We start from the raw sequence: 12,687 nt of genomic DNA, 5'->3' as shown, positions 1-12,687 counted from the left end.
GGCAAAGTGCATTCAAGACAGTGCACTCCTTTGGCTTTTACTGGGAGATGGAAGCCACTGGAAGGTTTGAGCTAAGAGAATGACACTATCTGACTTGTCTTATAGGTATTATTGTGACTGCTGTGGGGAGTGGTGTGAGGGAACAGGATGTTCAGGGAAGCCTAATGGGCGGGGAGGGCGGTTAATGCAATAGTCTAGGTATAGATGACTGTGGCAGTCCACCTTCTGGCATTTGCCCTCTTGTGTTGTTCCCTCCCACAGTGTAGCAGGGGTAGTCTGTGTCCAGTAGAATACAGTGGAAGTGATGGTATAGCACTTTAAGATCAGGTTTTAAAAAAACACTGTGGCTTCCATCTGGTTGCTGTTCTCTTGGATCACTCACTCCGGAGGAAGTCAGCTACCCTGTTGTGAGCTGCTCCATGCCCACGTGGCATGGAACCAAGGTCCTCTGCCAACAGCCATTTCGTGAAGGAGCCCGGAAGCAGATCCTCCAGCCCATCAAGCCTTCAGAGACTGCAGCCTCATGAGAGACCTCGAGTCAGACCCTCCCACTAAGCTGCTCCTGGATTCTTGACCTTGAGGAACTGTGAGGTAATAAATGTTTGTTGTTTGAGCTGTTAAGTTTTGGGGCAATTTGTTACACAGTAATAGATAACTAATACAATGATGAGGACTTAGACCAGGTGATTGATAGTAAACAGAAGTGGTGAGAAGTAGTTGGACCTGGCATACGTTTCAAAGAATTTGGACAGGTCCAGTTTGAGATGTTTATTAAGACATCCAAGTGGAAAGTTTAGAAGGCAGGCAGTCATAATAAAAGGTGAATCCCGGGAGAAGTTGGTATTTGGACAATATTTAAAGCCAGACGTCTGGCTAAGACCAGAAGAATGAGTAGAGCCAGAGAAGAGAAGAGGCCCAGGTACTGAGCCCTGGGATAGCACAACTTTGAACAACTAGGAAAAGGAGGAGAAGGAGCACCCAGTAAGAAAGATGGAAAAACAGAGTGAGGTGTTCCAGAAGTCAAGTGAGGAGCTTTCTAGGGGGAGGGTGTCTTCACCTGGGCCACTAGTGGTAAAGTTGGTATGAAGGAGACAGAGGCAGTCTATGTGATGTTGTGGAGGACAGTCCCCCTTAACCGGGAGGAAGGTAGTCGAGTGGTGGGAACAAGAGCTGACTGGAATGGCAGAGAGAATGGAAGTGAGGAAGAGGAGACAGGGACTACACAAATCTCTTTAGGGAGTTTTGCTTAAGGTGGGGATGTTTGCTGGGAAGGGACATGGGGTTAAACTAAGGAGGGGTTTTATTTTTAAGGTAGCTATTATCATAGTATGGTTTAAGCTGATAGGAATAATTCAGAAGAGAGATGGGTGATATCCATGGAGACGTCAAAGATGCCTCCAAGGTTTTGACCTGCATCTTGAAGCATGGACACGTGACTTCCCAAGGTTGGCGTGGCCCTCCCTGGTGGGCTGACACGGAAGCTACAAGGCCGTGCAGCCCTTGGCCTAGAGGTACAGGCATAGTCTCCTCACTGGGCAACACTGTCCCAGGGGAAGAAGGACAGAGCACTGCAGATGCTATGGGCAAATCCAGGTGACGTTTAACGTAAAACTCAACTCTACTGGAAGGCAAAGAAAATGACTTTGGCCTCTCAGACTTGGTTTTATAGTGGACTCTATTGGGAAAAGTTAGTGTAAAAAACATTCAAATTCATAAAATTTAAATAAGACAGTAAAATTATACCTTGTAGCTAGAGTAATCGCTATAGTAATCACAAATAAGGTAAAGTTGAAATTATTGCCTAAGCAAACACTATTTTGTCAGGCTTCTGTTGCAAGCCCAAGGCAGGAAACATTGCAATTATTATAAGTGAGCCCAATGATGAATTTGCATTTGAAGCCCAAGAAAGGGAAAAAAGCATGTTCTGATTACAGCATCACAACATTCTAGCCTGAAAAAAAGCAACTTTATTAATGTCCTGCAGCAAAGTACATTAGTAATTATAACCATGCATTAAAATTCTCATTGCATGTCATATAGAGAGTAATCAGTTTTCTTCACGATACATTATGTTTTACTGAGTTTTGTGTGGTTTGGCCCTCTCAAGACCTTTCTGGGAACATTCCTTTTCCAGGGATGGCTTTCTAAAACACCCAGGTTGCTTACTCTGGGTTGTCCTTGGTCATATAATACCAGCCAAACCGCTGGAACCCAGGGCTAGTGGAAGCTCCCTCCCTGAACCAAGGATGAGTCAGATCTCCTTCTCTCAAACCCTAACGCCACCACTAAGAGAACAGGCATCAAAACTTGGTCAAGAGTGTTACTAACAAGTTAATGTGAGATTCTCTTTGGTTATGGAATTTTTTTCTTTAAGCTTATTTAAAAAAATATAGCTAGAAATATGCTCCTGAATTCTAAAAGTATTTTTGACCAACTTAAACACAAATATGTCCTTGCAAAATTCACCACCTGGCCAGGTTTAACATTCGCCTATTTCCCTGTGGAATCTAACATCAGTGTTCTATTTAGCAAATACATTTGAGTGAAGAACAGTAACTGATCTTTAGGAGCCCCAAGGGGTGGGGGCAGCTGGCTAGGGCAGCCTTAGATACTGTCCATGGCTTTGAACTCGCTGAGGGCCTGAACAGGGTTCACGTGCTTCTTCTGAGATGCCCGTTTAATCTTGGTCTGTGTCTCATCCTGTTTCTCTCTCTTCACCAAGGGCTTTTTCTCAGGTGCCTTCATCTTCCATGACACAGCCGGGAGGTTGAGGGAAGCCATACCCTGAGACTTTTGGTATTTGGTGGAGGCAACGTAGGACGCCTTCACTGTCTGCACCACGGCGTTCATCAAGTTCTTGGCAGCCTGGATCAGGGACATGGCGCTGTCCACCTATGAGGCACAGACAGGGGCAGTGAGGAGCACAGGCCTGACCTCCAGTCCCATGTGCACTGGGGGGCTGTCAGTGCCTGAGGGAGGAGTCCCCACTCCTCCCCCTCCAGGACAGGGCTGAGCAGCAGCCCACTTCCTGTTTAGCTCTCCCAGTGGCTGCCTACTCTTATCCGAATACCCTGAAAATGCCTATGTTTTTCAGATCTTTTGAAGAAGAAAAAGGAGTAGTAACAAAAACATAAGGCACCATCCCCTTGCCTGCCTCTACCCCTCAGCAAGTTTTTATTCACTCAAACAAGCTGCGGGAGGATCTGCATCTTCCTGAGTGATCGCAGAGTTATAACCACAAGCACTGTGAATAGCCACGAGGAGGAGGAGGAGGCATCAAGTCAGCTCTCCAAGACAGAAACCCCACTGCTTTCAGTCATGCCCCAGGGGGTCTCTTCTCTTATTTAGAGAAGAGGGATAACTGCTCCCCAGAGGGGGGCATTTATGTTGTAGCAGGTGGGCAAGTGGTATTAGTATATCCAACATACAAAGTAGTTCTTTGAAAGGAAATTCTGTGGGATTAGCAGAAGCCACAAGGAATCAGTGGAGCCCAGCACACAGAGCGAGACGTCCTCTTTCCCCTGCCCAAGGTGACCAGGGGTCCAGAACTGTGACATGGTAAACAGACAGAGAGACTACTCGGGCACTTTGAGGGGTGGAGGAGGTTTGAGAAACCCTATCTGTGTCATCTTTGCAATTTGTGAACAGGCTCAATTCCTCTCGGGGGAAGAAAAGCAAGGAAGATAAAAACATTTTCCCAGTGAGTGGCCAGCAAAAGGGAAAAGGCCAGCCCTATAATGGCTCCAAGCTGTCACAAACCATGCCCTGCTAAACAGAACTGCATGTCCTGCTTACATGCACAGGAAGCAGGAAGCGGCCAATATGCAGCCCTTGACCTCCAAGGACTGAGAAGAAACTTCAGGTTTTTCCACAGCCCACTTTCCCAGTTCAGGGCAGGTAACGAGTGTATGTGGACAAGAGGCTACTTTCATTTTGGACAAAAGCCAGCAGATTTCCACCAACCACTACTTTTCACAGATGAAACTTACCCCAGAGACGACAAGCTCCCCACCAAGGTTCTGCACCTCAGCCTTGACTTTGCTGCAGATGTTGAGCTGGTGGCAGTAGAGGGCGATGCGCTGGAGGTAGGCCAGCAGGTCCTGCTTGCAGGCCGAGTCTGGGCACTGACGGGAGAGCAGGCATAGCACCATGCACTCAGGGCACGGTCCAAACACACCCTACCCCCAGGGCTATTTCTGAAAGGCTCAGTGTGCCACCAACAGGCTTCTTCTCTCCTTGCTGGGGCAAAGGGCAAGAGAGGAGTTATCCAACTATCTGGGGTGGTCACAGACCTAGGCTACTCTCTGCTTGGGACCGTGCCCCTCAAGGTGAGAAAAAGCCTCAGCAAGTAAGAGCCTGGTTCTAGAGAAAAGTCAGACTGCTGTGAGCTGGGTAATAACCATCCAAATAGCTCTTCTGCTCAGAAGCACTTTATCTGCTTAATTATGATGCACACTGTAAAGGCCTGATGAAAGGAGATGTTCACTTCAGGCAAAGATGGAGGACAAGTGAGTTAAACCAAAGCAAGAGAGCACGTGGGGACTGTGAGGTCTTGACCAGGGACAGGGAAGCCCGGGGGAGCGCAATTCCTGTTCTGCTGCCAAAGCTCAGGGTCAGGGGAGGCTCCTGGATCGGGGCTGTTTTAGGAGGCTTTACCCAAAGACGGAAACATGGAGCACCTCTCAAGTGTTTACAGCAAACACTTCCTTCCTGTGAGGCTGGGGCGCAGTGAGAGGGTTGTATAAAATGAGGTCTGAGACCACGCTGGAGATTTTGAATTTTAAGAAGCCACTGAAGCAGGGCAGAGCCGTATCTGATTTGCATTTTAAGATGATCATATAAGAAGACTGAGTAGGCAGCTGTGTAGAGAATGGAGGGAGGAGCGGGAAGTCAGTGAGGAGAGGCCACACTAGTCCAGGCATGGGGCCGAGGAGGTGTGGACTGGGCTGGTGGTTGCAAAGAGGAAAAGACTGGATGGTGTCAAGATCCATGAGGCCAGCAGAAGCACCAGGGCTTAGTACTGGATTACATGAAAGAGAGGGGAGTCAGGGATGACTTCTGAAGTCTTTGGCTTGAGCAATGAGAAAGCGCTGTCACTTAGCCTGCAGCCTGGATACTTCAGGGAAAGGGGTGGGAAGGGTTTGTAACTGCAGAGAAAAACAGTGTCTCTGATAATAAGTCTTGGAGCATCGGAGGAAATGTATGGTAAACTTGCCAGGAGGCAGGAACCACATGTTTTGATATATCAATATGAGCAATAAAAGGGATGAAGGCTGGGTAGTCAAGAACATGAAGTGCTGAGGACACAGACGTCTTTCCCCGACTGGGCACATGAGCCTTCAAAAGCAGTAGCCAAACAGGCTCCTGATCCTTATATGAAATAAATCCACAAGAAGAGGCTCTTAGACACCTGGTTTCAGTGTGTTAGGGATTGCAGAAGCAGCTCGTGCCCAGAGCTGAAGTTCTGAAGAGAACTGAGAGGTAATAAATACACAACAGTCAACAGTAGAGGCTGGTTTTAACTGTCAACCAAGGCAAGATTTCAGGACATACACACCTGCTCCAGAGATGTGCCCTAATGCAAACCGGGCCTACCTCCTAAGACTTGTCAAAGAAGAAACAAGAATTCAGAAATCCTTAAAAATCTATGCTGGTATTAATCAAACAGTTTGGTGAGTTAAGAACAATTTTGGAGATGAGAAGAGTGCTGTGTCCCATGTAAAATCATTACTGCCACCTTAGAATGGACCAGGCTGGGCTGCCTGAGGCCGAGGATGAAGCAATTCTGTCACTTACATGGTCTGCGATGGTACGGCCAAGCTTATCCATCCTGGATCCTGCCTCAGCAATTTTCTTGGCAGCACTGATCACATCTGATGTATTTTTGAGTGGTCCTTTACCTCTGAAAAAAGAGAACAAGATCATTGTATATGAAGCCCTTCATAGCTGGAGATGAGCAGAACAGAGACGATGTCTACAAAGCGGCACCGTCCTGCCTGTCTGAGGTGACCTGTGGGGAGGAAAGCTGCCCTCTATGTAGCTGGTAAGGGCTGGGCACTGCTCACCGGGTAAAGTCAGTCATCTCCATCATAATCATGCACATCTGCTTGGCCAGCACGATGATGTCGTTACCACTGTCATCCCATTTGGACACTTCAGCGTCCAGCTTGCTCTTTTCTTCCTGGAAGCTGGCCACCTGTTCCGCAATCTTTGCTTTTTGCTCCTGGGGAAGCTGAGCCATGATCGCCTAAAATCAGAAGCACAGAAAGCTCTTACATAAAGAGAATATGAAGTTTTCACAGGGCATTAGCCAAGAATATTTCTACCAAGCAGTCTATAACATAGGTAGGATAATGCTTTAATAGGTTTCATTTTGTCTGAAGGGCAATTTCTGCTCATTTTGTGCAGAAGTTTACGGCAGCCTGAATTCCTGACCCACTTTCGAGGGTAAGTTTCAGTGTGAAGGAAAACAGAGTGTGAGGGATAGAAGGGTAATGTGGAAGCTTTGTGAGCACACCTGCATAGGGACAGAACCTGCTTAACTTAATTCTTTACAAGTTTCATGCTCTGCCGCCTGCTGTGGGAAGAGGAGATGACAGAAGGGGCCAGTGCATGAGCCCTTTCCTTGGAGGGCCCTGAATGGACCTTTCCTGTGGCTGCATTACATCTCCAACTTTTCAAGGTGAAGTGGACATGGTTTTAGAATGTAAATTTTAAAGAGGGAAAGGAGAAGAGAACCTGCTAAGGTATATACATTTTAGCTACTTGAGATGTCATTTAAACCTTATCAAAGCAGCACCTGGAGGCCTACTGCCCACCTCAAACCCCAGAGACTCCAGGCCTCAGGCTCCTCCCACCAACCTTCCCAAAATGCTCATGACTGAGTGAGGCCTAAAGCAGGATGCACTTGCTGTTCAAAATGACTTCTAAGGAGTGAAAAAAGACTCCTTAGAAATATTTCTTGGCATCCTCCCAAAAACATAAATGCTATTGATTGAAGGTTTAATGACTCAAATGAATGCAATGGCTCTGACTGATTTTCTTGAATGTACCACTGTTATTTTTTTTAACCCATGAATAATTAAATAGTTCATACCCATGGTATCATTGAGATGGGCAAAGAGAGCAATCTTTTTTGAATTTCACAATCCTTTTAACAAACATTTCATTGACTAGATCCTAGGCTTTCCTGACGCAGGGCTCTGTCATAAACCACAGCCCCAGGGCACAGCTGAGAAAGCCCATGTTCCTGCCATGCTCCCAGCTAAGGAGACATTTCTGAAGAACCTACAGTTGACTAGCAGGTGCCAAAACTTGGGTTAACTTCAGTCCTACTGCCAGAGAAAAGAAGAAGAAAAATGGTGTTCTCAATACTGAGAGTGTTTTCTTAGAAAAGAAAAGCCAAGACCTAAGAGGAACAGGGAAGATCTACAGAACAAATTAAATTTGTTCCTTACCCGGGCACTTTGGCCAGCTATCAGCTGATCATCTTCTGTCTGGACACTTGTCCTACTTCTGACATCAAAGTCTTCTGTCTCGAAGTCGGAGTCATCCAACTCCTCAGGGGTCTGCCACAAAGACAGAGATCATGAGTCAGATACAACCCTGGGCCTCCAGCTGTCCCAAGTCTCTGGACCCACAGCCCCTGGGCCCATGTACGATACCCAGAATTCTGGATTTTCATGTGCAGTGTTCCAAACAGTTGTGGGTAATAAACTTAAAATCACTCATTATTCGTCTGAGACCCTGCCTCACTGATGCACACGTGGGGTTGGCCCGTCCAGCAAACAGCAGGCAAAGGCACCACACTAGCATGTCCCAACGGGCCTAGGGGTTCCTTTATGGGGGTTAGGGGTTCAACTTCTACCAAGGAGTCAAGACTTTCTTTGTTTGAAATGAGCTTTTCACTTCTTGATTTACTTCTCTAACACCTGCATCTTAAGACAAAGGTGAGACTTGTCCTGTGTAAAAAAGACTCTCTATTAAAAATAGAGGTGTTTTATACAACATTAAGCAGATCCTTATAACTTTCCCAGTTTATGACAAAAAGAAAATTAAATGCATTTACTGGGCCTTCTTTTAGGGTGCTTTGAGGAGTAAAAATAGGCAATGTATTTTTATGTACTATTTTTTTTTTACTTTTATCAAAGGAAAAGAGAGAGAATATGGCAGGTAAGGTCTGAGAAAATACCAAAGGGATTGATTACTGGTCCTAGCTCTTTGCTTTAATTATGAAATAAAATTCTTACTTTGCACAACCTCCAGCCTCTCATGATTAGCTGCTGACTAGAAACATAATGTCATCTTATGGAAGTTATCAGTAATGGGGCAGCAGGCAGAACAGCTGGGGTTGGCTCTTGTCCCAGCTGACCAGCCTGTGACAGGAGGGCAGTGAGGCGAGTCCCTCATCTGCACCAGGACCTAATCCAAGCCCAGCCCAAGGGCTTGCTGTGAGGCTCAAGTGAGAGGACATGTGAGAAAGCATCTGAAACCACCAAGAGGATCTTAGGTTTGTACATGTGCAATGTCTGGGCCTGTCCCTCAATGAGATGAGGTGAGGACAGCGGAGGTCACACGAGGCATTAGTGAGCCTCAGAGAGCACGTCAATGCAAGATCCTGGAGTCTCACTGACTTGGCAGCCCAAAACACTATGCCACCATTGGCCATTTTAATGCTGGGGTCACAGATACCTTTAGAGTTTTGGTGAGTGCTAAGGCTGTGGAGGAGCATTCTCAAAGGAGTGCCTCCTAACAAGATCTCCACTTCTGCAATGCCCTCGAAAGTCCATCACCGACCCAAGAACTGTTCTTGCCAAAAAACCAAATACCTTCTATTCATTCATTTGTTCATTCCTTCATTGAGTATGCATGTGCCAAACACTGTTCTGGGCCCTGGAGGTACAAAATGACTAACACAAAAATTCCTGCTCCTACACACATAGGCATACCTCAGAGATGTCACAGGTTTGGTTCCAGACCATCACAATAAAGCGAATATCTCAATAAAGCGAATATCTCAATAAAGCGAGTCACACAAATTTTTTGGTTTCCCAGTGCATATAAAAGTTATGTTTACACTATACTGTAGTCTATTAAGTGTGCAATAGCATTATGTCTAAAAAAATGTAAATACCTTAATTAAAAAATACTTTATTGGGGCCGGCCCGGTGGCGCAAGCGGTTAAGTGCGCGCGCTCCGCTGCGGCGGTCCGGGGTTCGCTGGTTCGGATCCCGGGCGCGCACCGACGCACTGCTTGGTAAGCCATGCTGTGGCGGCGTCCCATATAAAGTGGAGGAAGATGGGCACCGATGTTAGCCCAGGGCCGTCTTCCTCAGCAAAAGAGGAGGATTGGCGGATGTTAGCTCAGGGCTGATCTCCTCACAAAAAAAAAAAAAAAAAATACTTTATTGCTAAAAAATGCTAACCATCACCTGAGCCTTCAGTGAGTCATAATCTTTTCGCTGTTGGAGGGTCTGGCTTCGATGATGATGGCTGCTGACTGATGAGGGTGGTGGCTGCTAGCAGCTGGATTGGCTGTGGCAATTTCTTAAAATAAGAAACAATGAAGTTTGTCACATCGATTGATTCTTCCTTTCACAAATGATTTCTCTGTAGCATGCGATGCTGTTTGATAGCATATTACCCACAGTAGAACTTCTTTCAAAGTTGGAGTCAATCCTCTCAAACTCTGTAGCTGCTTTATCAACTAGGTTGATGTAATATTCTAAATCCTTTGTTGTCATTTCAAAAATCTTCAAAGCATCTTCACCAGGAGTAGATTCCATCTCAAGAAACCACTTTCTTTGGTCATCCATAACAAGCAATTCATCTGTTAAAGTTTTATCCTGAGATTGCAGCAATTCAGTTACATCTTCAGGCTCCACTTCTAATTCTAGGCCTCTTGCTATTTCTACTACATCTGCAGTTATTTCCTCCACTGAAGTCTTGAACCCCTCAAAGTCACCCATGAGGGTTGGAATAAACTTCCAAACTCCTGCTAATGTTGATATTTTGACCTCTTCCCATGAATCACGAATGTTCTTAATGACGTCTAGGATGGTGAATCCTTTCCAGAAGTTTTTCAATTTGCTTTGCCCTGATCCATCAGAGGAATCATTATCTTTGGCAGCTATAACTTTACAAAATGTATTTCTTACATAATAAAACTTGAAAGTCAAAATTACTCCTTCATCCATGGGCTGCAGAATGGATGTTGTGTTAGAAGGCATGAAAACAACACTAATCTCGTATACATCTCCATTAGAACTCTTGGGTGACCAGGCGCATTTGTCAATGAGCAGTAATATTTAAAAGAATCTTTTTTTCTGATTAGTAGGTCTCAACAGTAGGCTTAAAATATTCAGTAAACCATGTGGTAAACAGATGTGCTGTCATCCAGGCTCTGTTGTTTCACAGATTTAGCATAATTCTTAAGTGCTCTAGGATTTTCAGAATGGTAAATGAGCACTGGCTTCACCTTAAAGTCACCAGCTGCATTAGCCCCTAACAAGAGAGTCAGCCTGCTCTTTGAATATTTGAAGTCAGGCATTGACTTCTCCTCTCTAGCTATGAAAGTCCTAGATGGATCTTTTTCCAATATAAGGCTATTTCATCTACATTGAAAATTGGGTGTTTAGTGTAGCCATCTTGTTTAATTATCTTAGCTCGATCTTCTGGATAACTTGCTGTAGCTTCTACATAAGCACTTGCTGCTTCACCTTGCACTTTTATGTTATGGAGACGGCTTCTTTCCTTAAACTCATGAACCAACCTTTGCTAGCTTCAAACTTTTCTTCTGCAGCTTCCTCACCTCTCTCAGCCTTCAGAGAATTGAAGAGAGTTAGGGCCTTGCTCTGGATTAGGCTTTGGCTTAAGAGAATGTTGTGGCTGGTTTGATCTTCTATCCAGACCACTAAAAGTTTCTCCATATCAGCAATAAGGCTGTTTTGCTTTCTTATCATTTGCGTGTTCACTGGAGTAGCACTTTTAATTTCCTCTAAGAACTTTTCCTTTGCATTAACAACTTGGCTAACTTTGGGACAAGAGACCTAGCTTTTGGCCTATCTCAGCTTTTGACATGCCTTTCTCACTAAGCATTTCTACCTTCTGATTTCAAGTGACAAACGTGAGAGACGTGCAACTTTTCCTTTCACTTGAACACTTAGAGGCCACTATAGGGTTGTTAATTGGCCTAATTTCAATATGCTTATGTCTCAGGGAATAGGGAGTCCCGAGGAGAAGGAGAGAGATGGGGGAAGGGGAAGGGATGGTTGGTGGAGCAGTCAGAACACACACAACATTTATCAATTAAGTTCACTGTCGTATATGGGTGCAATTCACAGCGCCTCAGAACAATTACAATACTAACATCAAAGATCACTGCTCACAGATCACCATAATAAATATAATAATAATGAAAAAGTTTGAAATATTACGAGAATTACCAAAATGTGACACAAAGACACAAAGTGAACAGATGCTGTTGGAAAAATGGCGCTGATAGACTTGCTCTGTGCAGAGTTGCAACAAACTTTCAATTTGTAGAAACACAGTATACCTGCAAAGGGCAATAAAGCTAAGGGCAATAAAATGAGGCAAGCCTGTATTCTAATGGAAGAAATGACAACAAACAAAATAAAGTGAATTATATGACATATCAGAAAGCGATGAGAGCTATAAATAAATAAAGCAGTGAAGGGGGATTGTAATTTTATATGCGTGGTCAGGAAAGGTCTCATGAGAAGGTGACATCTGAGCAGAGACCTGAAGGCAGTGAAGGTGGGAACATGAGAGTTACCTGAGGGAGGAATGTTCTAGCAGGAGGAAGTCACCAGAACAAAGTCCCCAAGGCAGGAGGTTGCCTGTGAAATTGGATGAATATCAAGGAGGCCATGGTAGAGGGACTACCCTCATGTCCCAGGGTCAGCTGGAGCCTTGGGAGCAAAAGGGAGAGCAGTAGAGGATGAGGTCAGAGAGGTGACAGGCTCAGGTCCTAGAAGGCCTTGTGGGCTAGTGTAAGGACTGAGTGACAGGGGCAGCCTTTGGAGAGTGTTGAGCAGTAGATAACATGTACTAACTGAAGCTTAAAAGGATCACTCTGGCTGCTCAGTGGATAATGAGACTGCAGGCATCTAGGGGTGGGAATAGAGAGACCAGCTGAGAGGCAACTGCATGAATCCAGGTGAGAGATGCTGGTGGCCTGGACCAGGGTGGGAACAGTGTTCAGATTCTCTATTTATTGTGAAGGCAGATCCAACAGGATTTGCTGACAGATCAGATGTGGGGACAAAAAGAGGAATCAAGGGTGAATCTGAGGTTTGGACCTGAGCAAGTGAAAGACAGAGTTGCCATCAACTGACAAGTGAAGACAGAGTGGAGCAGATTGGGGTAAGGAGCTAAACTTTTGGGCATAATAAGCTTGAGGTGCCCATTAGACAATGAGGTAGTGAGAGGGAGTAGGCAAGGTGGCTAGGTGAGGGTGGAACTTAGGAGAGTCAACCTCTTGATGGTTTTCTCAAGTCTTTACAAACCAACAGAATGAGGAGAGGTCAAGAACTCTGCTACAGGGCATACCCATGGTAAGAGGCTGAAAAGATGAGGAAAAACCAGGAAAGGAGACTGAGAAGGAAGGGGGACCAAGAGATTTTCTTTTTCTTAAGATGGGAGAAATAATTGCATGTTTGTATG

General features: G+C 45.3%; 1 protein-coding gene across 3 annotated transcripts in view; it reads right to left on the bottom strand.

Annotated features, from left to right (window-relative positions):
- Window positions 1–1,730: 1,730 nt before the first annotated feature.
- CTNNA1 (catenin alpha 1) overlaps window positions 1,731–12,687 on the bottom strand; it is a 316,163-nt gene continuing 305,206 nt past the window's right edge. For 2 of the 3 annotated variants that reach the window (XM_058541329.1, XM_058541348.1), the window contains exons 14-18: window positions 7,458–7,568; window positions 6,066–6,247; window positions 5,797–5,902; window positions 3,990–4,124; window positions 1,731–2,892 (exon numbers count right to left, since the gene is read on the bottom strand). In XM_058541329.1, coding sequence (XP_058397312.1) covers window positions 2,605–2,892; window positions 3,990–4,124; window positions 5,797–5,902; window positions 6,066–6,247; window positions 7,458–7,568 — 822 coding nt within the window. In that variant the 3' untranslated portion in view covers window positions 1,731–2,604. The remainder of the gene's footprint in view (window positions 2,893–3,989; window positions 4,125–5,796; window positions 5,903–6,065; window positions 6,248–7,457; window positions 7,569–12,687) is intronic. The other variant, XM_058541339.1, reaches the window with a different exon arrangement.

The sequence above is a fragment of the Diceros bicornis genome, chromosome 1 (assembly GCF_020826845.1).
Source record: "Diceros bicornis minor isolate mBicDic1 chromosome 1, mDicBic1.mat.cur, whole genome shotgun sequence".
Lineage (NCBI taxonomy): Eukaryota > Metazoa > Chordata > Mammalia > Perissodactyla > Rhinocerotidae > Diceros > Diceros bicornis.
The sequence above is the reverse complement of the archived record's forward strand: the minus strand, read 5'-3'. Positions and strand labels throughout refer to the sequence as shown.